This window comes from Pangasianodon hypophthalmus, chromosome 30, assembly GCF_027358585.1.
Source record: "Pangasianodon hypophthalmus isolate fPanHyp1 chromosome 30, fPanHyp1.pri, whole genome shotgun sequence".
Classification (NCBI taxonomy): Eukaryota; Metazoa; Chordata; class Actinopteri; order Siluriformes; family Pangasiidae; genus Pangasianodon; species Pangasianodon hypophthalmus.
In genome coordinates this window covers 11601245-11628909 of record NC_069739.1, presented here as the reverse complement: position 1 = coordinate 11628909, position 27665 = coordinate 11601245, and the positions used below count along the sequence as shown (strand labels likewise).

At 39.2% G+C, this 27665-nt stretch overlaps 2 protein-coding genes across 2 annotated transcripts; one reads left to right on the top strand and one right to left on the bottom strand.

Annotated features, from left to right (window-relative positions):
* The first annotated feature begins 720 nt into the window (after positions 1-720).
* On the top strand, positions 721-3226 carry thbd (thrombomodulin). Its single transcript, XM_026918131.3, has one exon. It carries the CDS (start codon positions 1094-1096, stop codon positions 2714-2716), a length of 1623 nt encoding a protein of 540 aa, XP_026773932.3. The 5' UTR covers positions 721-1093; the 3' UTR covers positions 2717-3226.
* A 10317-nt stretch (positions 3227-13543) lies between these two features.
* On the bottom strand, positions 13544-27213 carry ccnk (cyclin K). Its single transcript, XM_026917401.3, is given in 12 exon segments — positions 13544-14982; positions 15143-15211; positions 15292-15325; positions 17657-17856; positions 20026-20195; positions 20782-20839; positions 20942-21047; positions 23826-23957; positions 24761-24842; positions 25986-26038; positions 26040-26230; positions 26770-27213. Coding segments are annotated over 11 exon segments (1602 nt in total). The 5' UTR covers positions 26184-26230; positions 26770-27213; the 3' UTR covers positions 13544-14428.
* Positions 27214-27665: the final 452 nt, after the last annotated feature.

Genomic DNA, 27665 nt, shown 5'->3' with positions numbered 1-27665 from the left:
ACTTATATATATATATACATATAAAATGTGTGTGTGTGTGTGTGTGTGTTTGTTTGTGTGTATGTGTGCTCACGTTTAACATTTAGTAATTCACATATACTTTACATAACAGTGAATACTTTTACTTATATATATATATATATATATATATATATATATATATATATATATATATATATATACATATATATATAAAATGTGTGTGTATATGTGTGTGCTCACTTTTAGTATTTAGTAATTTTATATATATATATATATGTGTGTGTGTGTGTGTGTGTGTGTGTGTGTGTTCACTTATAGCATTTAGTAATTCACATATACATTATATAACAGTGAATACTTTTACTTATATATATATATGTGTGTGTGTGTGTGTGTGTGTGTGTGTGTGTGTGTGTGTGCTCACTTTTAGTATTTAGTAATTCACATATACTTTATATAACAGTGAATACTTTTACTTATATATGTGTGTGTGTGTGTGTGTGTGTGTGTGTGTGTGTGTTTTACTTTTACTCTGTCAGTTTTGTTCATTTCGTCCTTTTCCATGCCCATGAGTACACACTTTTTGTCTGTATTTCTCAGTAGAAGTTAAAAGAGTGAGTGTGTGTGTGTGTGTGTGTGTGTGTGTGAATGTGAGGTGGATATATGATCTCTGGATATATTGATATATTCAGTAACAGCTGCCACATACTGTAAGCTCTTCAGGGGCGGGGTGTCTTGGGGTCTCTGTTACAAGTTCTTTGCGTTCATGTTTATTTCTGGATTCACTTGTTCTGGAGTCACAGCAGCTCTCCAGACTCAGTCACTTCTGTATGTTGCAGCTGATAGTGAGATGAATGTAGTGTGATGTTGTGATGTTGTGTAGCTGCTGCATGGAGAGAAGAAGCGCGCGACGGACCGGGAGCAGCGCCAGCAAAAAACCGACTTCCCCCCAGTTCCTCAGACCTCACAGCTGCTATAAAGGCAGCACAAGAAACATCGAAGCTGGAGTAACAAGTCCTACTGTTGGTCAGAAACGGCAGGAAAAGAAAAAGAAAAAAAGCTCCAGGCTCTGTTTACCTACAGGACAGCACTGCTCCACTGCTCCACAGGGATGAAGGCTTTTCTAGGAGTGGTCATGGCGCTTGTACTTGTGAGAGCGCAGGGCACGAAGCCGAACCACGGCAACTGCGCGGAGCAGTACTGCATTACTGTACACACAGAGCTGGTGGATTTTAATTCAGCACAAAAGTCCTGTAAGGATAAAGGAGGCCATTTAATGACTGTACGAACAATAGCAGTAAGCAACGTCATTGCAGATCTGCTAACTGGACACACTGGAAACTTCTGGATTGGTTTAAGGTACATGAGTGAGTCCTGCGCAGGATCAAGCCTTGATCTGAAAGGATACACATGGATAACTGGAGATGAAGCAACCAATTTCACAAACTGGAAGAACCATGAAAGCATCTGCTCTCAGAGATGTGTGTCACTATCTAGAGATGATCCAGAATGGACCGAAAGACACTGTAATCATGTGATTGAAGGATATTTGTGTGAGTACAATAACACTAATAAGTGCCCGCGACTTACATCCGAGTCGTCATTTCTGTACGAAACTCCTTTTGGATTTGCCGGAGAGGATCTACAAGAAGTGCCCAATGCCAGCAATGCAACACACCAACATCTGGGAACAAAATACATCTGTTTTGATGGCTATTGGCGTAAAGCACCTTGGAATTGTGAAGTTTATAAAGGAGGTTGTGAGCACGACTGCCACAGGTGGAATGATACGTTTATTTGCACCTGCCTTCCAGGCTATAAGCTTGAAAGTAATGCGGTCCGCTGTAGCAAGGTACACAGTGACCCATGTCTGCAGGCAAATTGTTCTCAAGAATGTGTAGTGAAGGGAAATAATCATGTTTGTCAGTGTCATAATGGATATGAACTTGCGGAGGACGGAAAGACCTGCAAGGATATTGACAACTGTGATGATAAAAGTCTGTGTCCAGGAGAAAATTCCTACTGCGTCAACACTGCTGGTGGCTTCAAGTGCCACTGTAAGAACGGCTTTACGAAGGAAAAGGACACATGTGAAGATGATGACGAATGTTTTTTTGGACCGTGTGAACACACGTGCAATAACACCATAGGTAGTTATCAGTGTGAATGCTCCGAGGGATACAGAGTGTCCTCAGAGGACAGACACAAATGTACACTTTATTGTCCACAGTGGGAATGTCCGGCTGTAGCCTGTGACATTAACAAACCTTTTCAGTGCTCCTGCCCAGTGGGCTTCGTTCTAGAAGAACGGCAAAGTGATTATTTTTGCATTGATATAGACGAGTGTGAAGCATCAAGTTGTGACCAAAATTGCACAAATACTCCTGGGAGTTATATCTGTTCTTGTTATGAAGGATTTCATCTCAGTGGTAATACCAAATGTATTAAGACAGAAGGATTAAGCACAACAGAATCTGTTAGCATCTCTACACCTACAAGCAGGTCTCCCCCAATCGATACAGCGTCGTTCTTCTCAGCTGGAGGACTTCTTGGAATAATTGTGTCCCTTGTCGTGGTAATTCTGCTGATGGTCTGTGTCATTCATCACAGTATGAAGCGCTGTGGGAAAATTACTACAGACAAAGGCCGCAGCAAAGATGTGCATGCTTTGGAGCAAGTCACTACAGAAAAATATGTCAAAAAACGATCTATCACAAACGTTAATTACAGTTAAATTTAAAATGAGGAATTATATGCTTTATACGAATAAGTTTTATACGAATAAGTTTTATACAAATAAGTTTTATACGAATACTTATAGAGTTAGAGTTAGCCACAGTTAGGAATTTCAGAAATATACTAGGACTTTCTTAAATATTTTTTAAGACAAAAATAAATGGAAAAGGGAATCTGCAGAAATTAATAGACAAAGCCCTGAATGTAGTATCTGCTCAGTCATTAACACACACACACACACACACACACACACACACACACATGTACACACAGAAGCATTTAAAGACTCTAATTGTTTTGTTTATTTATTATAAGTAAGCTATGCAAATATTCAGCTGTGACTTGTGATGCAAACATTTATATTTTAAAATGCTTATACATATGAATATGGAATACACACAGAGCAAAGACTAGAGGGATAGTTATGTAATATTTATTTATAAATACAGACTTTTAAGGAAATACTCATTAAAAAATGTAATAAACTTTTGTTTTATATCCATCCTAAGCTAAAGCTGTTGGTTCATTCTTATGTTTGTGGGAGATTATTATTAAGGCATTTGCATTAACAGGGAAATAAAGATGCCATTTTGTTGAATAAAAGAAGATGCATGTTGAATTAAAGAAGAGCACGTGGAAGGTAAAAGAGAGCATAAAAACGATGAGAATCTAATTACCATTCTAAAATAGAGATAATGCCAATCAGTGACTTCTAGTCATTTTAATACTAATGTTGGAAGTAAATTGTGATAGTTGGCCTATTAATTAGATCTAAGCTCAGGCTTGTACCCTTTTTAATTTATAATTTAGTGTGGCCTCCACTCTACCCTCCCCTATCCACTTCACTGTTCATCCTCTCTTTTTGAGCCATCATATCTGCTCAGCTCTCTGACACACATTGCCCTTTACCTAAGGAAGGAACTCTCTTCTGTGAATACAGTCTCAACAACACTCTACTTGATTTATCAGATTTGTACGATCAGAATGTATACCTGAAACCCTGACCCATTCGATCAGCAAGCTCAGTTTCTGGTATGTAAACTGAAAATATTAAGTATGATGTCTTGTTAAATTATTGTTAATAAATTAACACAAGGAGAACATGACCTCAGAATTGAACCCTGAACCCAGGACCCTGGAGCCGTGAGGCAGCAACACTAATAACTTGGAGGCCCTACATTAATTGTGCAGGCAAGCGCTTTTAAAGCTGCAGTTCTTTTAAACCATTTGATATTAAAACATTTTGTGAATAGACTTTAATAATTTACCTACATTTGTAAAAGATCGTTCACATTTTCTACAAAAAAACAATACATTCATTACAGTCTTGAATCTAAATATTATACACAGTCCTCCCCTGTAAAGATGGAGAAAAAAGCTTAAATCATTCACAGTGAATGACTAAAGATTAGACAGAGTCTCACTAGTTATCAAAACCAGAGTGAGCCATTTACTGCATTAGATAAAATATAATAAAATATACAAGAGCACAGTCTAGTCATATATACTAGAGAGATTTATAGGTTATACAGTAAATGGTCAATGAGATATATATTTTGGAAATCCTATTTGAAGTACCATGTTCAAGAGGTGTTAATTAATTAAATTAAAGTTTCAGAAAAGAATCAGTGAGACGCACAAGTTGAAAACACTGATTCTCTCTTTCTCATGTGCACACAAACAGACACTCCTAACTCACTTAAGGTCAAAGGTCATCAGGATAATATGTTGCAGAATTCCCGCTTAGTGATATATCCTGTTCAGCAGTTGTCCTGCCACTGAAACAATTAGACAAGCACATTTAAAAAACACAAGCACACTGTTCAAGCAACCTCAGGAGTTGGATCCCTAAGTGTTTACGACACACACACACACACACACACACACACACACACACACACACACACACACACACACACACACACACACACACAGAAGAGTGCACACATGCACATTCCTGGGGTGGGATTCCCTATAAAACATTAGTGCTCCCAGAACTTGACATGCTGACAAGAAATTACAAGATCCATCTGTGACCTTTAAAGAACTTACAGCCAAGTCCGTAAGTATTTGGACAATGACACAATTTTTTGTAATTGTGCCTCTGTACACCACCACAATGGATTTGAAATTAAACAGTCAAAATGTTTTTGAAGTGTAGATGTTCAGCTTTAATTCTAGGGGTTTAACGAAAATATTGCATTAACCGTTTAGGAATTACAGGCATTTTTAATTTTTTATTTATTTATTTTTTTTGCAGAGTTCCCTCATTTTCAAAGGCTCAAAAATAATTGGACAAACTAACATAATCATAATCCACAGACATCACCAAATGCTGAGTTTCCTCCCTTCAGACACTTTGCCAGGCCTTTTTATTGCAGCTGCCTTCAGTTGCTGCTTGTTTGTGTGTCTTTCTGCCTTCAGTTTTGTCTTCAGTAAGTGAAAAGCATCTTAATTGGGTTGAAGTCATCAGACATTTAAGGACATTTAATTTCTTTTCCTTTAGAAGCTCCAGTGTTAGTGTTTTATTTGTAACATTAGTAAGGACACTGTTGGGTTTCTGTGTATAGAGTATTGTGACTCTGTGTTTAGCTGCTGGTGAGCAGGGCGAAGGGAAAGGCAAGGAGTCCCTCTCCACAGTAACACTGGTACACAAATAAAACAGACAGCACAACTAAAGCTGCCATAATAAATTTATAACATTTAAACCTAGTATTCTAGGTTAAAAAAAAGACATGCTTATGAAAAACTGCAAATCCTTAAAGCCCTGAGTGTCTATTTTCATATGAGCCATTATCCACTACTGTGGAGTGTGACAACAGAAATAAATTCAATGCTGAACATGGACAACCCCAAAACAGGCTCACATTCCATTTTCTGGCCTCTGGGAAAAAGAGTTAAGGACGAGAAAGTGGATGAGAAATACCTACTCTATTATGTTGAAGCTAGACAGGAAACAGGGATGCATATAGCTTTATAAATTTATATGTTGCATGATTTTCATAGAAATGAGTACAAGAGGACGGTTGCATCAGTGCTTTTTTCTAGAAGTTTTGCCTAATAAATTACATTATTACAAGTCTCATTCATTATACAGTTGATAAATTCACCTGGATATTATTTAATTAAACTCAAACTCTTCTGAAATCCACAAGGACCCTGATGTTTGTACTATTTTTAAAAATGCTGTAAATTTTACAGTAATTTACTGGCAACTTGGACTTTTGAGTCTTTTGAGTCTTTTGAGATTTTTGAGTCTGGTTCCTCTCAAGGTTTCTTCCTCATGCTGTCTCAGGGAGTTTTTCCTTGCAACCTCCACAAAGCGTAGTCGTTAAAAGATACAATGAATGTCAGGGGGGGGAAAAATAAAAAAAGAAAGAAAGAAAGAAAGAAAGAAAAAACAATAATAATAGAATTTAAAAAATAAAAATGAAAAATTGTTAATCCTCTTCTGCATTTTCAACTGACAGATCAATAGTATCAATATAGTTTAACAACAGTTTCCATGTTCTGTGAAAGCTTTTTAAAGACCCTTTTAAAGAGAAACGAATTTTTTCCAGCTTTAAGCATGATTTCCTATATTTTATAGAAGATGGATGTGGCCTTATAAACACGACTGAGAGCGCTTATTTCAGTTCTATTAAGTTAAAGAACACACAAGGAGAAATAATACATAATAATAACAATAAGTAAATTTTACACTTCCTTTTATTTTCAATTAACAAAACATGAATATAAGTATGTCCTTCAACAACATGGGGGAATAAAACATTTATAAATTACATTTGATTACATTTCATTAAGGACTAATAGGTGTTAAGGTGATCTCACACAAAATGACACATCTATAAAAATAAAAAAAAAAAAACATTGATTTTAAAAAGAGTCACTGTGTAAATTCAAAAAGAAAAATACTGTTTTTGTCCAATTTAGCTTTGTGAATGTGTTGATTTTTTAATTTGTGACATTTTATATTTCCGTTCTAGTATATTCTGTTGATTGATTAAATGAATAAATTATAACTGAGAAGCTAAATGCACAGGAATGACTATTTCTTCTTTTAGGGAAAAAAAATGGTAAAAATATTTACAGTAGCACAGCATAAATGAAGACTTTTGAGAAAATAGTAGTGAGCTGACAGTTGTGAAGGAAATCCACAAATAAGGTTTATTTCCATGACGTATTATCACAAATAGTGCTCTAGCAAAATCACATCTTTTGAGCACTATGCCTATGTAGCCTACATAGCAGTGAAAGGATTAATAATTTACTGATTAAATTGATGTATGCTATTGTTCATTTTATAATATTGCACTATGAAGAAATGTTATAAAGAAAGACATAGGAAAAGCATGTGCTGATCATTGTGATCAGTGTCAATCATTCACCATATGCCAATTATTAGGCAGGCTTTCTAGCCTTTTTTGCCTGTAACTCTAAACAGTCTTGACCATCTAAGCTGTTGAACCTGACCAGCTACAGTCTGAAAGTATTGGAACAGCAAAGCTAATTCTTTTGTTTTTGCTGTACACTGAACACATTTAGGTTTGGGATCAAAAGATGAATATGAGATGACAGATCAGTGTTTTAGATCAGCGTTAGTGTTTTGTGTACCAGAAGTTGTGTTATCTCTTGATGCCAAGAAGGCATTTGACAGAGTAGAGTGGAGATATCTCTTCCTTGTAATGGAAAAAATGTGGCTTCTGTGATGATTTTATTTCCTGGATCAAGTTACTATATGTTGCTCCAATGGCATGAGTGCAAACTTCCCTTTCCCACTTCATCCAGGCACCAGGCAAGGCTGCCCCCTCTCGCCCTTACTCTTTGCCATCGCAGTTGAGCCTTCGAGAGGACCTGGACTTTAAAGCTATTACTCGCTTAGCTTCGACTTACAAACTGTCCCTTTATGCAGACAATCTACTTCTCTATATCTCTAACCCAGATTCCTCCGTCCCTGTCATCATGAACCAATTTGGTAAAATCTCAGGGTACAAGCTCAATTTTCAGCAGTGAGCTGCTCCCCATGAATTCCTTGACTGACAACCTCCTACATTCACTTTTCCCCTTTAGATGGACAGTGAAAGGAGTCCACGTAGGACTCGTTAAGATGACCAGTCTCTCTAGGTTTCTATACCTTTTCCAGCAATAAAAAGCTTTTACGGATCTGGATAAACATATTTCTTCTTTCCTATGGGGGAACAGACCTATCCGACTCAGGAAGACAATTCTACAGCTCCCAAAAAACAAGGGATGTTTTGCTCTCCCAATTTTTTTTTTTACAGTATTACTGGGCATGCAATATACAAAAAAATTTTGTACTGGATGAATAATTCAGATTCTGAGTCTCCCTGCTGAGTTCATGCGGACCAATCATCAGCACTCTTCTCTCTACACTGTCATTTGTTCCCAGCTGCAATTGCTTACGAATATTAGCTCAAACCCGGTGGTCAGGCAATCAATTAAGATATGGACTTAATCTCCAGTCTTAAACAACCATCTTTATGCACCATCAGTCACAGACACAGCGTTTCAAATGTGGTTTAATAGAGGCGTAAAGACCAACTCTAACCCTAACCCTAGCTCAACTCCCATAATTTTGTCCAGAAACAGTTTCTTCATTTCCCCAGTCTCCCTCCCGAATCTCCAATAGACAGTTTCTTTAAGACTTGATCCTGATTTAAAACACTGCGTTTCTACTATCTATTAGCTGATTGATACTACAAACCTGGGTCTTCCTGCTCAGGTTAAAAACGCTTGGAAGGAGGACTTGGGCATCGAGCTGTGTGAAGAAAAATGGGGGCACATTCTTGAACTTGTTCACTCATCGTCAGTATGTGCAAGGCACGGCTTGTTTCAGTGCAAGATTTAACACTGAATTTATTATACTAATGCCAAACTTGCTAAGATACACTCCAGTGTTAGTGGCGCATCCAGTCGATGCAAACAGTCACTGACTGATCTCATGCATATGCTGTGGGCATGTCTGAAACTACTGGTTACTGGGCTAAAATATTTAAAACGTTGACGCCTTCAGTATAACCAGGAAAGCTGAAAGCTGAAATTGTGATCTATCGTCTCATATTCATCTTTTGATCTCAAACCCAAATGTTTTCAGTGTATAGCAAAAATAAATGAATTAGCCTTGCTGTTCCAATACTTTTGGAGGAAACTGTGAATCCAGCCTGAAATGCAATGGACTAAAATTTCATTGACGTGTAGCAGCTGATTTTTTGACAGCCCTGTCATATAGGTGTTTGAGTAAATTAAGAATCAGAATCAGAAATAGATTAAAGCAGAAAAAGATATAAAAAAAGAGAATAAAGTAGAACAGTATAAAAATAATACAGATCAATATAACCAATACACAGTATTGCATATGTCCAACACAATATCATGCAAAAAACAATATTGGATTCGATATCGTTTACAAATCTCAACATGTTTTTTGATAATTATTGTGGTTTAGGCTTTGATGAGTGATGACACCAATTTTCTGATGATGTGGCAAAAATCCTAGGAGTTGTTCCCAAAAGTAGGTCTACACTTGGTCTTCTTGGCGGTGCAAATTGGTCCAAAAGCCAAATTTTTAATGATTTAAGAAACAGATCATGAGGGAAAAAAGATGTTTCACTGTACAGCTTATGTTACAAGACTTCTGCTTGTTAATAAGTGTAAAAATACGAATAGCACCCCAGAAGCCAAGTCGAGTCACATTGCACTGATTAATAGTGAGTCCCTACAGAGATAAGACACTCAGGTTTCATAATGATATCTCAATGTTTATCCTGTCAAATATGGCTAAATGTTTCAAAAGGGATTTTTTATGGCTTGAATGAATGAATTAATCAGGCCAACAACACCTTATTTCATATGTGCAAGTTGGATTTGATCTGATTTAATCCTTAGAAACAGTTATTTAAACTTAACTCCTCCCCTATGGGTGACCATGCCCCAGTCTTTGCAGACATGCAGACAAAACTTTGCACTAAACATCCTTCAAGTTTTGTTCAAATCCATCCAAGCAGTCCAGAATTACAGCTGTTCGAGTAATTCAAGCTCCACCCCACTAGGATTGATTGGCATGTGGCAGCCATGTTGTTATTAAATCGCAGACTCCCACGAGTATTTTGACACCCTTTGTGTCCCAGAGGCCTAGATTACTTCACTTGTTCATCAGATATGGGCTAAAATGTAAACCATTTCATTTTTCTGAGTAGCAGCTGAAATACTGCATCTGCCTATAAAATTTCATGTCAAATGGCTTTACAGTTTTGGCTGCACAAAAAATAATAATGAGAAGAAAAAATTTTTTTACCAAAAGCAATAGGGTTCCTGCTCCCTCGGTGCTTGAACCCCTAAAAATAGCCACAAGCGGCAATCTGTGGGGGACAATCACCCTTTGAAAATAGTGCCTAGTTGCTAGTTCTTGCTAGTTGCACATTGCACAGAACACTAAAGCAACCATAGATGAATATACTGTTGAGGTTTAGTGCTAACACTATGAATTTCATGATGAAATCTGATTGGCTGATGGCCAGAAATCCATTTACAGATTATCACAACAATGCATTATACCAAATTTTAGCTCAATCATGCTTACAATTCCTGAGATACTTGAAGTCCATCCCCTATGCATGACCACAACCCAACCTTAGCTGTTAGCCCTGAACAAGCCTCATGTTTTCTGAAATCCATGTCATATGTCACGTGTTATAGCTGTTTACGTGAATGAAGCTCCGTCATGCAATGATTGAAAAGGTCCATTTTTAATGGTGTAAACCACAAACACCTTATTTTACAAGCGATACGCATAGTATGATATGCATAGCGAAGTCCATAGCATCCCCCAGTGGCCGATTTGCATGAGGTTGCATCACTTCTAATCAGATCCATAGAGGGACCTACTATTCAAGTTTCATGGCAATAGCTCAAAAATGAATTTTGAGTAAATCGTGCTGTGCCATGCAGTGACTGATTGGCATGCGGCGGCCATATTGTTTACAAATACGCTTGTTGTTAAGTGTAAAATTTTTTTTTTAAAAAATAGCACAATGCCCAATTTGAGTGAGTTTGCATCAGTTTCTAGCAGCTCCCAAGAGAAACCTACCATTCAAGTAGGTCAGTGTTAACCTTGTCAAATGCCTGCTGAAATCTGATTGTCTGATTGTCTGATGGCGGCCATGTTTTTTTTTTAAGTAACAGGTCATCATCAAGACTCATCTTACAGATTAGCACACCAAGGCTGTATATCTAATTTCAGATTCACTGCCTATGGATGATCTCAGGATCTTGTCCTGTACAGGACTTTCATGTTTGTTCCAATCCATTCAAGCAATCCTGAGTTACAACTCTATGAGTACATGATGCTCTGTCCCACTAGAATGGATTGATGGATGGATGCGGTGGCCATATTGTTTACAAACGGCCACAAGTTATTGATAATTATTGAGGATCAGAATCTGCTTAGTGATTTATCCTCAGTTTTTGTCATGACCGAGCAAAAATCCTTGAACTAGTTCTCAAAAGTGTATTTTGCATATTATGCTCAAAGTCTAAGAACTTGGAGCTAAATCACTCTTGAAGCTTTTTTGTTTGAAAGACCCCAAGGAATCAGTGGAAAATTCACTTTTCATTGTATGACTTACAGTTCACAAGATACGCTTCAGAACTATAAAACACTTTTTTCTATAGCACCACCATTAGGCTTATCTTTCTTGCCTGAGTAGCAGGAAGGGGTACGACCTACTGACCAAGTTTCATGTCTGTACCACCCACAGTCTAGTCTGCATGATCAGATTTAGCAGAGAAAAAGAAAACACTATTACAATAGAGTGATATTATGCTTGGCCCCTAATTAATATAGCTGAAAGCTTTGTTTAATCTTGAATCCTGGTCTGTAAGTCACCTAAAAATTTAGTGTAAATACGTCACACTGTAGCTGAGTGATGCCTTCATTTCCTGTTTGGTGAATTCGCCAAAGATTCCTTCATTTCCTGTTTGGTGAATTCGCCAAAGATTCCTTCATTTCCTGTTTGGTGAATTCGCCATCAAACTGTTTTGCACTTTTTTGGACAAACTGTCCCACATACAAACCTACTATCTATACCTATAATCATACATTAAAGCTATTAAAGCAAACTTTGGTAAATCATAACCAGCTTACATTTTACTCACTTTAGTCACATATGGACAGTGTCATTTATTTGACCAGAATGATAAAGTTTTATCCAGAGCATACGCTGAAAATGAAAATTGTGTACCCCTTCCTGATGATTCTGAAACAGACCTCTCTAAATACAGATAATTTAACGAACCATGCCTAATGCCTCCATCTGTAGTTACCCATGTCAGCACGTGGTCATATTTTTCTCTGCAGTAGCTTAAGCATTTTAGCCACTTTTAATATTTTTTGTATTTGTTCCAGTTGCAGAAGTGTTTGACTTGGTAGTCAAAGACACTGGCTCTCATTTATCAAGCCGTAAACCAGTCATGCAAGAATTTACACATGAAATTTGGTATTCATGAAAATCCAGTAAATTCAGGAAAACATTTGTATCCTACTTGTGCTCCTGAGTTTGTGCAAATTTATGCATAAAATGACTAATGTGTACCATGATTGATCAGCTTCAAATCATATAGGAGTTACTAAATTTATATATACAGATTATGCTTAAGTTTAAATCGCTTATTTATTTCAATTGCACACACAAATTAAATATTTTTTTAATCCCGTCGTCAGGTCATATCAACGCCATTAAAGAAATATTACATATTAAAAATAAAGACTCTGGTCATTCAATTAAGAAGAAACGCCGCTGTGTAAAAGGAGAGTGAGCTGGTCTGTGCAGACGGCAGCCGTAAGCCGAAGCGGTGCAAATGGCAGAAGTGATATCACAGGAAGAGTCAGCACATGTTGCACAAATGAGGGAACGGATATTTAGAGACAGGAATGATTTTTGTTTTTGGAGGATGAAACATGGCTTATTAACTCGCTTCTGTTTGCCAGGGCATCATGTTTTACTGCTAGGCGACACTTGAGATCCAGCACTAATTCAGACAGGAAAAAGATCTTGTGTCATCTCTGTGCATGTCCAGGTTTAGTCCGTGCTTGGATTTCTTGCTACTGGCATGTTTCAAAAAGAGATAAGTGACCAATCAGGTATGTCTCAATGTACTCCAGAGTGTGCTGCATGCCATCATCCGGCGTGGTTTCAAATACACCAGAGGGCATTCTTCCTCCAGCACTGAACGAAAACCTTAGGGACGCCGTGCTTACGACTCATCAGCGCCTCATCACGCGTTTGTAAAGCAAAGATTTCTGGCATGAATGGGAGAAATTCAGATATCCATTTAATTTACATAGCAAGCTTTATTTTTTTTTATTGCCATATTTGCTTTGATGATGACTTTGAATTAATTTCTGTTAGAGTTGCTGCAAAAATTTTCAGCTGCTGTGACTCTGCTGATTACGCTGCAAAATAATATATTTTTATTCTTGTAGAAGAGTCAAAAGTAGGTTACTTCCACTTCTGCCTCTGAGAAGTTCTTCTTTTTCAGCCGTTTAGTAGTCATTTTGCACTTTCTGCTCTGTGGGCTTTGCCTTTTATGGAGTTTTATGGGTGTCACTGATGGCAAATCAGAATACGCAAGTGAATAAGAAGAAAATCAGCCTTCTGAAACTTGTAACTCCAGTGGAAATGTGTAGCTCCGTTTGGCTTACACAAACATTTACACAGAACGTTACTAAACGATTGATAAATGAGGCCCAATGTGCCACAGCAGCCCAGAGGTGAAAAGTAAACAACTAATTAACAGCAAGAAATAATCTGGGGAGGAAAAAGACTTTTATTACACCAAATGCCAAATAAATCCCAAAGCTGCTGTATACATGCACTGCAGATTTATCAGCTAAGTTAAGATTAGTCATGAAAAGTATTTACACAATACACTCATACTGTGTCAATGGTTCTGTGAATTGGACACATTTGACGGTAGCTAATGTTAGCGCAGTATAGGCACAAAATAGCACACAAGGGTTTCAAAAAGAGCTGAAGTTCTCAAAAGGTCCAAGGGTCTGAAAAGGTTTCACAGGGTTGTATGGAATGGATGTATGATTCTGAACAAGAAACATTTTCTTCAAAGAAATAATCACAATCTTGGTCAGGTCTGATGCTGTCAAAATTATTGTCAGTAGTAAGAGCCAGAATCACACCACTCAGGTTATATCCTACAAATCCTGATACACTGATACAAGTACACACGCTGCACTCTGGTGGACTGCTGAAGCTGCCCTTTAACGCTAATCTAATCAATTTTATGGACTATTCATTCACCTTCAATAACTGCATTATTATATTTTGGATCACAGTGGATTCAGAGCCTATCCCGGGGGGCGTGGCAGGGACACACCCTGAATGAGACGCCAGTCTTACAGACTATTATGAGAGTTAATTTGATATATGGCCATACAAAAAGCTGTGTGTGCAACCCTGCCTTCTAAAGTGAGTGAGTCTGGACAAAATATATACAAAAACATGACCATGGATTTATATCTAATTAAAGGTCAAACTGACAACAGTGCGAAAAGATTGTTCGGATCTATCTTCCTGAGACAGCACAAGTTTGGAAAAATGTTATTCAGAACTAGACCATTCTAAACACATGCCCATCATCTATCCATATGGCCTGTGACACTTTCCTTTGCTTTTTTTCATCTCATCCAGGCTCCACGGTTCATGCTTGCCACTGGTGGCATGACAGGTGGCATGGGTACTTGCGGCTGACCTGGAGGGACAGGTGGAGGCGGATACCCGGCAGGTAAAGCCATGCCCGGGGGTGGCATGCGCGGTGGTGGAGGTGGTGGGTAGCTGTGGTTGTAGCCTGGTGGTGGGTAGGCTGGAGTGGGTGGAGGAAGATTGGGAGGAGGGTAAGATGCGGGTGGTGGTGGGCCTGGCGGAGGGGCACTGGGAGGCGGGTAAACATGTGGGTGGTAAGGCATCCCGTAAGAAGGTGGCAAATGAGGGTAGGATGGTGCATCTGTCTTCATCATAGACTGCAGGCTCTGATAGCCCTCACTGGACATGTAGGAGCTGGTTGTGGACATGCCCATTATGTAGCTAGAGGGTGGAGGAGGAGGCGGACGGTGAGGCAGAGGGGGCGGAGCTCCGTGGGGTGGAGGTGGAGCCTTTGGTAAGTCTGAATCAGCAGAGGCTGCTGGGTCTACTTCTGTGGGAGGGGCAGGGGCTGAGGGTGGGGGTTTGCGATCTAAAATCAGTGGGAAGGGGAGAGGGAGAGAGAGAGAGAGAGAGAGAGAGAGAGAGAGAGAATGTTTGTTTTAATGATAATATCAAAAAATCCTTACACACACACACACACACACACACACACACACACACGAGTCAAGACTTCCGTAACAGACTCTTACCAGGAGGCTGGTTAACGGGCAGCGGAGGCATTGGGCTCTCCAGTCTTGGTATTTTAGAACCAACTTGCTCTAGAGGAACAAACAGAGCCTTTAATATTTTCAAACACATACTGTATGTCTGCACATATCTACAGATTGCCCGTCCTTACCTGTGGCAACTTTTGGCTCTTCTTTTGGAGAAGGCTAAAAAATAAAAACACATTAAAACATTACAAATGTGCTGTATTGATGTTTATGTGGTAAATTTTAAAGTAGTTTTTTTCATCCAATATAAATGGCTTTCCATCTCTGCTTCACAAATAGTAAACTCTCAATAGGGATTAGGAATGTGATCTGATGCCATAGCAGGAAATCCGCCAAACTGTTTTGCTGACAAACATTTAAAGTAAAATATTACCCTATGATTAAGAAGGGAATGAAGAATATGTGAATATTTTAAGGGTAGATTTTTAAAGCTATTTATTTTTAAAGCTAAAAAAGTAATTTTTATAATGTATGAACTAAAACACAGCATTGTTATACTGTGGAATAAACCTTCTTTAACCTTCTTGTTGGCAACTGTGTTAGAATAAAAGGTAGGATTCTGCTCATTTTTAACTCAGGCATGACAACTTCTGCTGTTGACTCATGTCTGCTTAAATAAAGACCTGAGAACTCTTTCTCCTAAGTTTCGTCATTTCATCTTCAAAGAGCCCTTTCCCCAATCCAACACTATGGTATCCCATGTGATGGCTAGTTAGTTGATATGATATTCCAAGTGGTTAACTGGTGTTAATTGGTTGCTATAGTGTTCCAGGGAGTGGTTAAGGTTAATAAGTGTTAATGAGTGGAGCAATGCACTTTTAATCATCTGTAGAATATCTGAAATAACACTTCTAAGCATGAGCAACAAACCACTCCTTCACTCCTACCCCTATTCCATCACTACATGTTCAGTCTTCCCCTCCTCTTTCTACGTCACATTTTTCTCCTTTATTAACAGAAGAGATCCTACAGACGCTCTTGTCCTGCAATCCCAGCACCTGCCCACTGGATCCCATCCCTTCCACCATCTCACAAGACCTCTTCCCTTTCATCTCTTCCATCATTAATGATGCCATCTGGTCATTTACCACCCACATTCAAGTCAGCAAGGGTTATTCCCATGCAGAAGAAACCCACTCTGGATACCTCAGACATCAGCAACTACCAACTGTCTCTATATTTCTCCCAAAACAGCCTTCAAGAGCCTAACCAATCTGGCTTCAAAGCGGCACACTCCACAGAAACTGCTCTTGTGGCTGTTACTGAGAAGCTTCATACTACTAGATCAGCCAAACTGTCATCAGCTCTCATCCTCCTCAGACTTTCAGCAGCCTTCAACACACAAGTCAATTACTCTCTTCATGACACAGCATGGCAATTCTTACCTGGAGGAATAGTCATATCAGGTGACATACATACATACATACATACATCATCCATACAGACTCTCCACTGGTGTTCCACAAGTCTCAATGCTGAGTCCTCTTCTGTTCTCCCTCTATACCCACTCTTCTGATGAGGACATATCCTCACATGGGTTTTCATACCACTGCTATGCTGATGACACTCAACTCATCCTCTCCTAACCCCTAAGACACTCATGTTTCTGCTCAATTCTCAGCATGTCTGGCAGACATCTCTTCATGGATGGTAGCTCATCAGCTGAAACTAATTCTAGCAAAACTGAGCTGCTGTACATCCCTGGAGATGCACCCCATGTCAAGATCTCATGATCTCCATGTGAAGATCTCCCTCAACTCTGAGATCTCACCGTCTGTCACTGCACACAGCCTTGGGGTAACCATGGACAACCAACTGTCTACACAGCCACATCGCTAAACTGATTCGCTCATGCAGGTTTCTCGTGTACAACATTAGGATGATCTGGATGATATCCACAGAGGCCACTCAGATGCTCGTTCAGTCCCTTCTCATTTCGAGACTGGACTACTATAAGTCACTCCTGGCAGGTTTGCCGCTACGCACCATCTGACCTCTGCAAATACTCCACAACGCAGCTGCACAACTTGTTTTCAACCTCCCCAAGTTCTCCCACACTACTCATTGTTATGCTTCCTCCACTGGCTGAACACAGCAGATTTAAAACACTGATGCTTGCCTACAAAGCCAAAAATGATTAAACAAATGTGTGGAGATTTTAACCAGTGTTTCAGCACTATTATTTTTTTGCGTGGTGTCAAATGAAACGAGACAGCAGGCTGTTTTGACCACAACCTTTCATCCAAATCAAAAAAATCCTGTTGTTAAGCATTTAAAGCTGTGCACAGGGCACATAAAATGAGAATTTCCATTTCATGTACTTTTAGGCACTTTTGAACAAAAAAACGCCAATTTTCCAGGTATTCCACACCTTAAATTTCTAACGCTTTTAAGCACTTTAAGGATGTGTGTGAACCCTGTGGTATCCGTCTAGCAAAGACACCATCACCTGCAATCTAACAGATAAAAAGACCAAATGAGGCGCCTCACGTGTTGCCGTTTTAGTTGCCGTGGCGGGCTGGCCTGAGGAGAGTTCTTCTTGGATGGTGGCAGTGCTGCAGAGTTTCCTCCTGGTTGACTGAGCAGGCCTGTAGGAGAAGGCTGTGGCTTGTCTTTCTCCTGCATTTGGGGCTGCTGTGGAATGGGCTGCTTGCCCTGAGAGTACAAGTCCAGGATTTGGTGGCAGATGTCTGAGGGAAAAAAAAAAAAGCGATAACAAGATCAGGGAAGATCATGACCCTGCCTTTCGCAATGATAAGATCGATTTAGCTGATGTAAAATTAGAAGGTCTCAGGGGCAATAAGTGATGTAACAACCCTTTGTCTTTTAAGAATGCATCAGTAGTCTCAGACACGCCTCATAAAATTTTGTGAGAACATTTGCTGGTCAGTTTTTCTGAACATCTTGAAGACTCTGGCACAGTTCTTCTGGAAAATGTGTACTTGCCTTTGTTTTTGCAGGCAGCATTCAATTACTTTGGTCTGGAAAGTGGTCTGTTGTTACCTGATTTACTGACATACATTTACTGTAACATGTAATTTATATATTTACGTGTGTGTGTGTGTGTGTGTGTGTGTATATGTGTACATATGTGCGTATATATATATACACACACACACACACACACACACACACACACACACACACAAAGGTTGTAACCGAATACTAACACATTCTTCGGATTGAACAATGTGTCCTAAACAAATATGAATATAGATCCAAAAAACAGACAGAGTATTTTTGTTTTTATTTTTTAAAGCTTGCCAGCCTCAGAGACTAGGATCCTGCCAAATGAAATCACGCAAGCTTTCAATGTTGGACTAATAAAAAACAGCTTGCTGATGGTTGTAGAGAGGGTTGCCAGGATTCAGCAAAATTCCCACCTCAACTAAAACACCGCACAAAAAGACCTGAAACTAGTCCAAGACGCTCGGGAATAGGAAAAGGTGGACATACTCTTTATATTTCTCAGTCTTTTCAGTGGACAAGAGTTAGAGGTTTACTGATTTGCAGTATATATTTGCAATATGTGGAGGTTACGGTGGAACCTGGCAACCCTGCAGACAGAAGTTTAAAAAAAGAGCATGATGTATTCTGCACAGAGCTGCGCCTCTCTCTGCATAGCTCTCTTTAATTACTTTTAAAAATATTGTGAAACCTGTACAATCTTTGCAAGCATTTTTCATTTTTAATGTTTTTAATGAGATTGTTCTCCAACATTATTAAAAGAAATTGTCATAAAATTGGACAGGCATTATACTGGAATGCAGTTTAAAGGATCCCACTCTGACTCACAGCAGTCTGATAGTGTGTCCACTCAACATTTCTGAACTTTCAGGAATGTTACAAACCAAAAAACTGAAGTAAATCTGATAATTTGTTATATTTCATGGCCGTTGTTGTAGACGAACTAACAGTTTCTTGATTTGGGAAAGACGCTGTCCTGAAACCCAGTAACACAGCTTGCTTACTCAGTCACATTAGACAGAAGAGAGAAAGATTTCCAGAAAGTTCTGCAGGTTCAGGTTCAGGAGCTGAATAAAATTATGTTCTGTAAACTGTTATTTTGTTCCCGCAGCCCTGTTTGTTCACTGTTTTCCGGTGGCACTACACTTACTCTGGGCTGTCACTCACACGTCTGTGTGTTACCATAGCAACAAGCAAAAATCCAGATGTGGCTTGTTTGGGAACTATTTCCATCAAAAGAACAAAAATAAACAAAATATTTGCCCATATTTTGTCCGAAATGAGAGTTACGCAATATTAATTTCTTGTTTATAGAACTGTCGTATACAAGCAACATCACAGTCGCAATCGTGCTGTTGTACCGAATATTACCTTCGTCCTGGGCCAAGAACAGCAGTCTTGCTCATGCAATAATGCTTAAATATAATATTTATAGACTTTATATATAGAAATAGAGTTTTAAAAATTATGGAACAGCTCTGTGAATCATAAACCGTATACAAGACCACTTAGCCAGATTTCAGATTTTATACTGTCTATGATTTAACTGCACCAAGGCAGAACAATTGCTCCTGAATATTGTTTCCTCCCAACAGGACTACAAAAGCACAACTCTTGCCCAATAGAACTGAAGCTTAAATTATCTTGATTAATCAGACATACAGCAAGTTTATCCAAAACTATGCTGCCATAGCAACGCAGCTGGGCTTAATTTTGGCTTCTTTTGTGGAAACCAAATTGAAGGAAATTAGCTGCGGTTGTTGAAATAAGCCTGGCTTAGCATGCTTCATGGAATATACCTCTGGTGACCAGTTATAAAACAGTAAACACAATAGACACACGGGTCCTAATAACCAAAAATGTTGGGTTCAATGTAATTTTATTGTTCCTACCTTCCAACAGCTCCACAGGGACGTCTTGTACAAACTGCTCCCACCAACGGCGAGACGACTGTTTGGACGTCCACTCCTGGATATCAAACTTACACAGGCGACCAGCCAAGTACATGACTGCGACAGCTATGATCTCTGGCTCCCACTGGAGCGAAAGCATGGTGCAGAGGCTGAGGAGACAAACGTTACAGGTTAAAATTAGTACTTGCTAACATCTAATACCACGATATGTACCTGATTATAACTCTGCAGTGTTGTAAATCCTCAGAAGCAGGAATTGTGGAACATTGCCATTGCTTGCTCTGTGTTTGCATTTTTTTTTGGAAACACAAATTTATTTCGATGTTATCCACATGTGCTATTAAGCATTCACGAGTCTCTTTTGGTCAATTATTCCTGCAGTGTTATCAGTCCTTTTCCCCCTCACATCCTTCCTTACACTTCTTAATGGAAAATCTACCCTGAACAATACATGGCAGGAAATGGCATCCAATATATATTTTTTTATAATTAAATTCTGAGTTGATGTTTTGTTTTAAGCTTCTTTCATCAACATGTTGGTCTATTTTCACTTTTGGTTAAAGGTTTCCTACATTACTCACAATGCCAATACAATCACAATTCAAACATGTATTACTGTGGGCATAACAGGACAGAAACACACATTTTTCTCCCCTTTTTTCTTCTTTTTTTTTTTTCAATAAAATCTGTCGAATTGACATAACACTAAAGAGAGGAAACAGCATTAATGCTCACCTATCATTCACAAACGTCCAGGCCATCTGCACCAACTTCTGCACTTTATTTTTATCGCCTGAAAGATACAAAAGTGCATGGGACTCACAAACCGCAAAACACACCCGAAACTATTTTAAATGACATTTAAAAAAAACCAAAAACAAAACAGTGACCTCACCTTTCAGTTGTTTGGCATAACGCAGAAGAAACTGATATGGATGCTCCACTTGCAAATCAAACTTGATTGTCTGGAGCAATATTCTCTCCAACACCATAACTTCTTCCTGTTCATAAATATCAATAACCAAATTCATCACAAATATTATCCATAGAGCAGTTTGGAAGTATTTGGACATTTGACAATGTTTAAATAACGTCATTAAATCACAGGTTCTCAGGATAGTCTGACGGAAAGTAGAGACGTATTGAGATCTTTTAATACGCTGTTCTCCTGTTTTAGGAAACAGCTGAATGCTGAATTATTTCTTAACAACAGCTGTGTCTAGAGGTAAATCTAGATGTGAAACTCAAAACCCACACTGATGCTGCAAACAGGAATAAATGGTAAATGTCACAAATGAATACAAACTTAAGGACCAAATAAATATTAAAGATAAAAAGATCTTTAGAATAAAAATATCAGAATAAAGCCAAGGCTACTGAGAAAGGAGGAGTCAAAGTCAACTATTTGAAGTTAACTGTAAAGAAATAACGACACTTCTGTGAAATAGTAAAAGACCTGGGAGACCATGGAAGTCGATCGAGTCGAGAGTTCAGACCCCTTCTTTTCCCCACATTTTGTTACAGTACAGCCTTACTCTTAAAAATAAAAAGATATCAATATTTTTAGATCAATCTGGAATCTGTAACACACACTCCATATCAGGAAATCATTAACTTATGTGATTCAGAACTTCCATGATGGAGGTCACTGTGTTCGTTAGGACCTTAATAACTGCAGACCGATTTCTGTACCATTCCCCAGATCTGTGAAACATCTCAAAAATGATTAAAGGAAACGGGATCACTTTTAATTAGTAATAGTCGTTCATACTCAAAGCGTGTTCGGTCACAATTCTGTATGAATATAATCACACGTCACCCTGGATATGCCAAACTTCACCATGTCCTTAAGCAAAGAAAAAGAGTCACACTACCGGCAAGAGCTGGCAGATAATCAGGGGACTGAGATACAGTCTAAGACCAGATGCGGAAGCAGCAAAACCGCTTTGTGCCATGATGCAGTGTGTAGTGGCGTCTCAGTGGTTAAGGCTCTGGGTTACTGATCAGAAGGTTGTGAGTTCAAGCTCCAGCGCTGCCAAGCTGCCACTGTTGGGCCCTTGAGCAAGGCCCTTAACCCTCTCTGCTCCAGGGAGCTGTATCTGACCCTGACCCTGACCCTGCGCTCTGACTCCAACTTCCTAACAAGCTGGATATGCAAAGAAAAGAATTTCACTGTGCTGTAACATATCTGTGACAAATAAAGCCTTCTTCTTCTTCTTTATCTAAGCCACAGTTTCCGGAATGAGAGCGCTGCCCCGGAGGCACACACTGCTGGGATTTGACGTCTTTATGCTGCTCTCAAAGTTCACTCACATTCAGCTCTGACCCAGTTCACGCTTTTCAAAGTGCAACCAATAAAACAAGCTTCAGTCTTCTCAAAAAATGATGAGCAAAGACATAGAAAGAGTGCAGAATGGGCTGCAAGGTTTTCAATCGCATCTTGATGAACTCTTCAATCTCGCAGACCTTCACCTTCAAAACGCTGGTCATCTGTATGTGGATTTAATACAACAATAAACCCAACGGGGGAACAAGAGAATGAATTACTTCAGTATAATACTAGCAATTCATCTTTTGTCTTGATGAACAGATCAGGCATTTATTTATTGGTTGTTAAATTAGATGGCTAGTTAGTGACTTTGCTTCTAAAGTTCACCCGCATTTCAACCCGCACCTTATTTCACAGCGTCCTTCTGTTTCAAGCTCTCTCATCGTTTGGTCTGTCTACCACGATCTCCCCCGCATAACACTGAACCACAGAGGAAATGAAGTCGAGCCAAAATACTTTCACGCTGTTCACCTCTCATAAGTAACAGAGAGTAATTCAGTGGATTTTTCTCTCCCTCTGTATATTTTTCACTGCCATTTTTACCAGCTGCTCTGTTTTCTAGCTAGTGTGTCATCACTATGTGGCTAGGACCAAATGTTTTTTTGGGTTTTTTTTTACATTACAGCACAATAACCCTTTCCCCTTCAATCAGAGCACAGAGCTTCTATTTTATCTAGGATTAGAGTTAGATCTCGAGTTTGCATCAGGCTGGTGAAAGAGTCACAGAGTCAGTCCAAGTGCTAATGCTAGCTAAAAGACGAGTCTTATTGAAAATAGCAGATTATCCTCTTTTTTTAATACCTAGCATTCAGTAACTAACAGTTACACAGTCTCAGAACTAAGGGCAGAAGATGCAGAAGTAGTGTTTGGTACCTTTAATTCTGAGAGTGGTGCGAGTTACACATTAAAGTTTATTCTCGTAATCCTCCTGTAATACTGAAGAAACTATAACAGCAGCAGTTACACCCTCAGAGCTGCAAATATTTGGCCCGAGTCCCAAAATGCTCAGTATCATAGTAACAGCACATACTAATAGCATCATTACTGTTTAGATAATGTTATGTGCAGCATCTTTATTATTACGAACTATAAAAATGTAAAATCGCAAAACAAATCTGAAAGAACTGATGATAAAGAAGTTGGAGTGGGTGATTACAGATTCCATAAGATCCATCGGAGTATCATCCCAGCGCCGGGTCACGTCTACGGGTTAAGGACTGAAACTGATTGGCAACTAAACATGACAGGTTTATTTAAGACTCTTAATTTGCCTGTTAATCTGGTTCAGTCAGCATGGCTGTAAATACCCTTGTATTAAATCTGACATTATTACAGAACCATTTGAAATCTATTAGCTGGAATAAAAAGGCACGAACACTTCAGCTGGATGAATATCTAAATATTTACACACTGCATGTCATTCTCTTCACACTGCGGACCCTCTGCTCACCTTCGGATCATCCCCAAACTGGGCAAACTGCACGTCGTTAAGCAGGCTGCGAGCTGTTTTGATTATGTCTTTACACTTCTTTGGAGTCTCTTCAACCTTTCCAGCCAAAAACAGACAGCAGGCTCCTGTCACCTGAAACGTAAAAAAGCAACACTGATGTAGTCGCTTCACATTTCCTGAGCTCTCTACAGAATTCAGCACTACGGTATAGACATGCTGGGATTAAGCAGGTCACGAGTGACCACGGTTACCAAACTCCAGGAACTTTAATCTCTATGGCGACAGTAAATAATGACAGTATTGTACACATTTAGAAAATGAGCCTAAAATTTGACTATTTGAATAAATGTTCATTAGAAACCTGAGCTGAGGAGGTCAGGTGTTATTTTTACAGTTAAAATGTTAATTTTGTATGATCACAAAATGTGTGTTCTTTCTGTAACTAATTTCTGTTCTGTTTTATTGCTTGAATAAATAAACACACACACACCCCCACACACACACACACACCATTCAGTCACATCGCTGCTAATCTGGCCTCACTGATAAATAGGACTGCGTATTATCTGCTTTGAAGCCGAACCCGACGTCACTTTTGTGAATTGTGAACATGAGCTAGTGCTAATACCACACACACACACACACACACACACACACACACACTCACAGCTGCTTTAAGACAGCATTTCTCAGCTGATTCAGTCCGGATAAAGAAAACAACGCAGCAGTTGGGAAGTTCATAGCTGCAAATATTCACAAATGCAGAATTCAAAAACACGTCTACAGAGTGATACAGCAGAATGGGAAATTTAATAAATAAATAAATAAATAAATAAATAAATAAAATGCTTCAGCTCCTCAGTACTTTTATAATCTAAACCAGAAAAGAGAGTAAAATTAATAACCTGACAAACACAAAGAAAAGGTGTACTTACATATCTTGGAAATTGTTTAAAAGAATGAAACATGTAGAACCGGTGGAAGTATATAATCCCAGTAGCCAAGGTATCATAATGTCTAATAAAGGAGAAAACGTCAAGGAACAAAACATGCAACATTTCTAAATAAATAAATGAATAATTAAATAATGTACAAAGCACAGTTTACACAAACATACGCTAAAGATATTCAATCTCAGTTTTTCAGAATCTCAGATTTCACGTCACCATACGTCACTTCTGGAAAGTCAATAAAGGCGTCTACTTTGTTCACATAAGAGGAAATTTAAAAACGATCTCTTACACACAGATGTATTTCAGCTTTAATTCACTTTATCAGAATTCGAGTAGGTCACAGGTTTACATTACACCAAGTTTACTGTCTCTTTAAACAGTCTGGAAGATCTCAGAAGTTGATGTAATGACTTTTAAAAGCTTCTGATTGGCCGATTGTCATAATTAGGAGTTAAAAAGAGCCTACTTTTAGAGCCAGTGCCTTTTTGTCCACGATACCATCAGACAATCCAATGCTACCATCATACTGTGGGAGTGTTTTGTTGGAAAAGATACTTGCTGATTAAGAAACTTAATCCGAAAAACACCATCAAAGCTATGAAGCATGGTGGCGGAAGCATCGTGCTGTGGGAGTGTTTTGTTGGAAAAGGTACTGGTGCAGTTGAGGAAGGAGGATTATCTAGAAATACTGAAGGAACATCTCAAGACATCTTGTTAGCAACTGGGTCTTCCAGCAGAACAAACAAACCTCCAAAGTCGTAACAAAAGACAACACAGTGTAAGTACTGGAGTGACCATCACAAAGCCCTGACCTGAACCCCACAGAAACTGTGGACTGAACTGATAAAGTGCGTCTGAATGAGGAGGCACACAAACCTGCTGGAGATACACCGGTTCTGTCAGGAGGAAGGAGCAAAAAATTCAGCAAAGTACTGCGAGAAGCTCATGGAAGTTTACAAAACACACAGGGGATTCAAGATAAACGGGTTTAAAAGGAAATCACACCAAATACTAACAGCTTTAAACTTCTGACTGAATGAAAATCTGATTTAGTAAATAAAAGCTGAAATGCGTCTCTTTCTCAGCTATTCTTCTGAAATGAGCTTTAATGGAAATAAAGTAGGAAGTGTGTGAGAAACTGAGTGAGAACGTCTCTGTCCTGTGTGTTTGTACAGCTGTGAGTGGAGCAGCGACCGTGGAAGGATACAGCCCGAGTCGAGTTCCTACGTCAAAGATGAAGCGGGCTCCCTCTCGGCGGTACCCGGGCCTCCGTGGCCGGGTCCAGGCCCTCGGACTGGGACGGAGTGTGTGCCAGGTCCTTCTTGTCCCAGTACCAGCATGGCTTAATGTGGTCCAGATTGGTGACGTGAACAGCAGGAGTGGTGTTCTCCTTATTTTCCTTCATTTGCCAAAAGTGAATCTCAGTTGTGGATTACGCAGCAGCAGCAATCCCTACACCAGTGAAGACACACACACACACACACACACACACACACACACACACACACATTATTAATATGACAACCCCATGACGTCATCAACACACCTGAAAACATCCAGGTATGTAAACAGACACCTGATTAACACTCAGCTACGACATGATCTAAAACTCTAACTCATCTATCACGTGCTATGGTTTCGGAAGAGTCCAGTGCCTGACAGTGCAGCCGAACCGGAACCGGAACCGACCCCCGGAACTGTTAGCTTAGCTAGCTAACTCAACACACAGCTAAATGCTAAGCGTTAAATGTTAAGCTAATGGTCCTAATAAACAGATTTATTTATATTTCTCAAACTAATGACTTTATTCAGCTGTATAAACACGCAGCAGTAGGACAGACAGCAGAGCTGCAGTGTACCAGGCTAAAGCTAATGCTAAAGCTAACCGGCTACACACACTAGCACAGCTACCTGAAGAACTTTCCACATCTCCAACTGAACCGATCACCTAAACTGGACTTTAAGCTTTATATTAATAAGAAGGCATTTACCTGTAACAGAGTGTAAAGTGCTACTACATAAAATCTACATGAAGCAGCAGTTCGGTTGCTTTATTCAGACCGAATCCACACAACACCACGTTTTTCTTCTGCTTTGTAAAGGTGGCTTCGTGTGATGATCATTACTGCCACCTAATGGAAGGGCGGAGAGTCACATGCAGCGCTGGACCAGGACTCGGAGTCTCCAGCTCAGAGACTTTATCGCTAGATTTGGCGACTTTTTAAACCCCTTTAGCGACTTTAATAAAAGAAAAAAGAGCCGAGCGAGAAATCTAGCGACTTTCTGAACAGAAGTTAGTGATTGTCCTGAGCTCCATACTGCTCTCCAGCTCACATCACAGCTGCTGAGAGAGCAGGTACACCTGCAACCAATCACTGATCACCACTGATCCCAATGACCAATCACTGATCACCACTGTTCCCAATGACCAATCACTGATCACCACTGATCCCAATGACCAATCACTGATCACCACTGATCCCAATGACCAATCACTGATCACCACTGTTCCCAATGACCAATCACCGATCACCACTGTTCCCAATGACCAATCACTGATCACCACTGATCCCAATGACCAATCACTGATCACCACTGATCCCAATGACCAATCACCGATCACCACTGTTCCCAATGACCAATCACTGATCACCACTGTTCCCAATAACCAATCACTGATCACCACTGTTCCAAACAGTTTAGTTTGTGGTGCCATGACCAAAGTTGTCTTCTTTCTGTAAGAAATAAATTATTTAAGAAATAATAGAAATGATAATCTTTTAATTTCTATTCTGAAAGATATTCATTATACTCTAAATGAGACTCTTCCTTCTTCACGAACCCTAATTTGTAATTTGATATGCCAATGATCATGATGAAACAAATA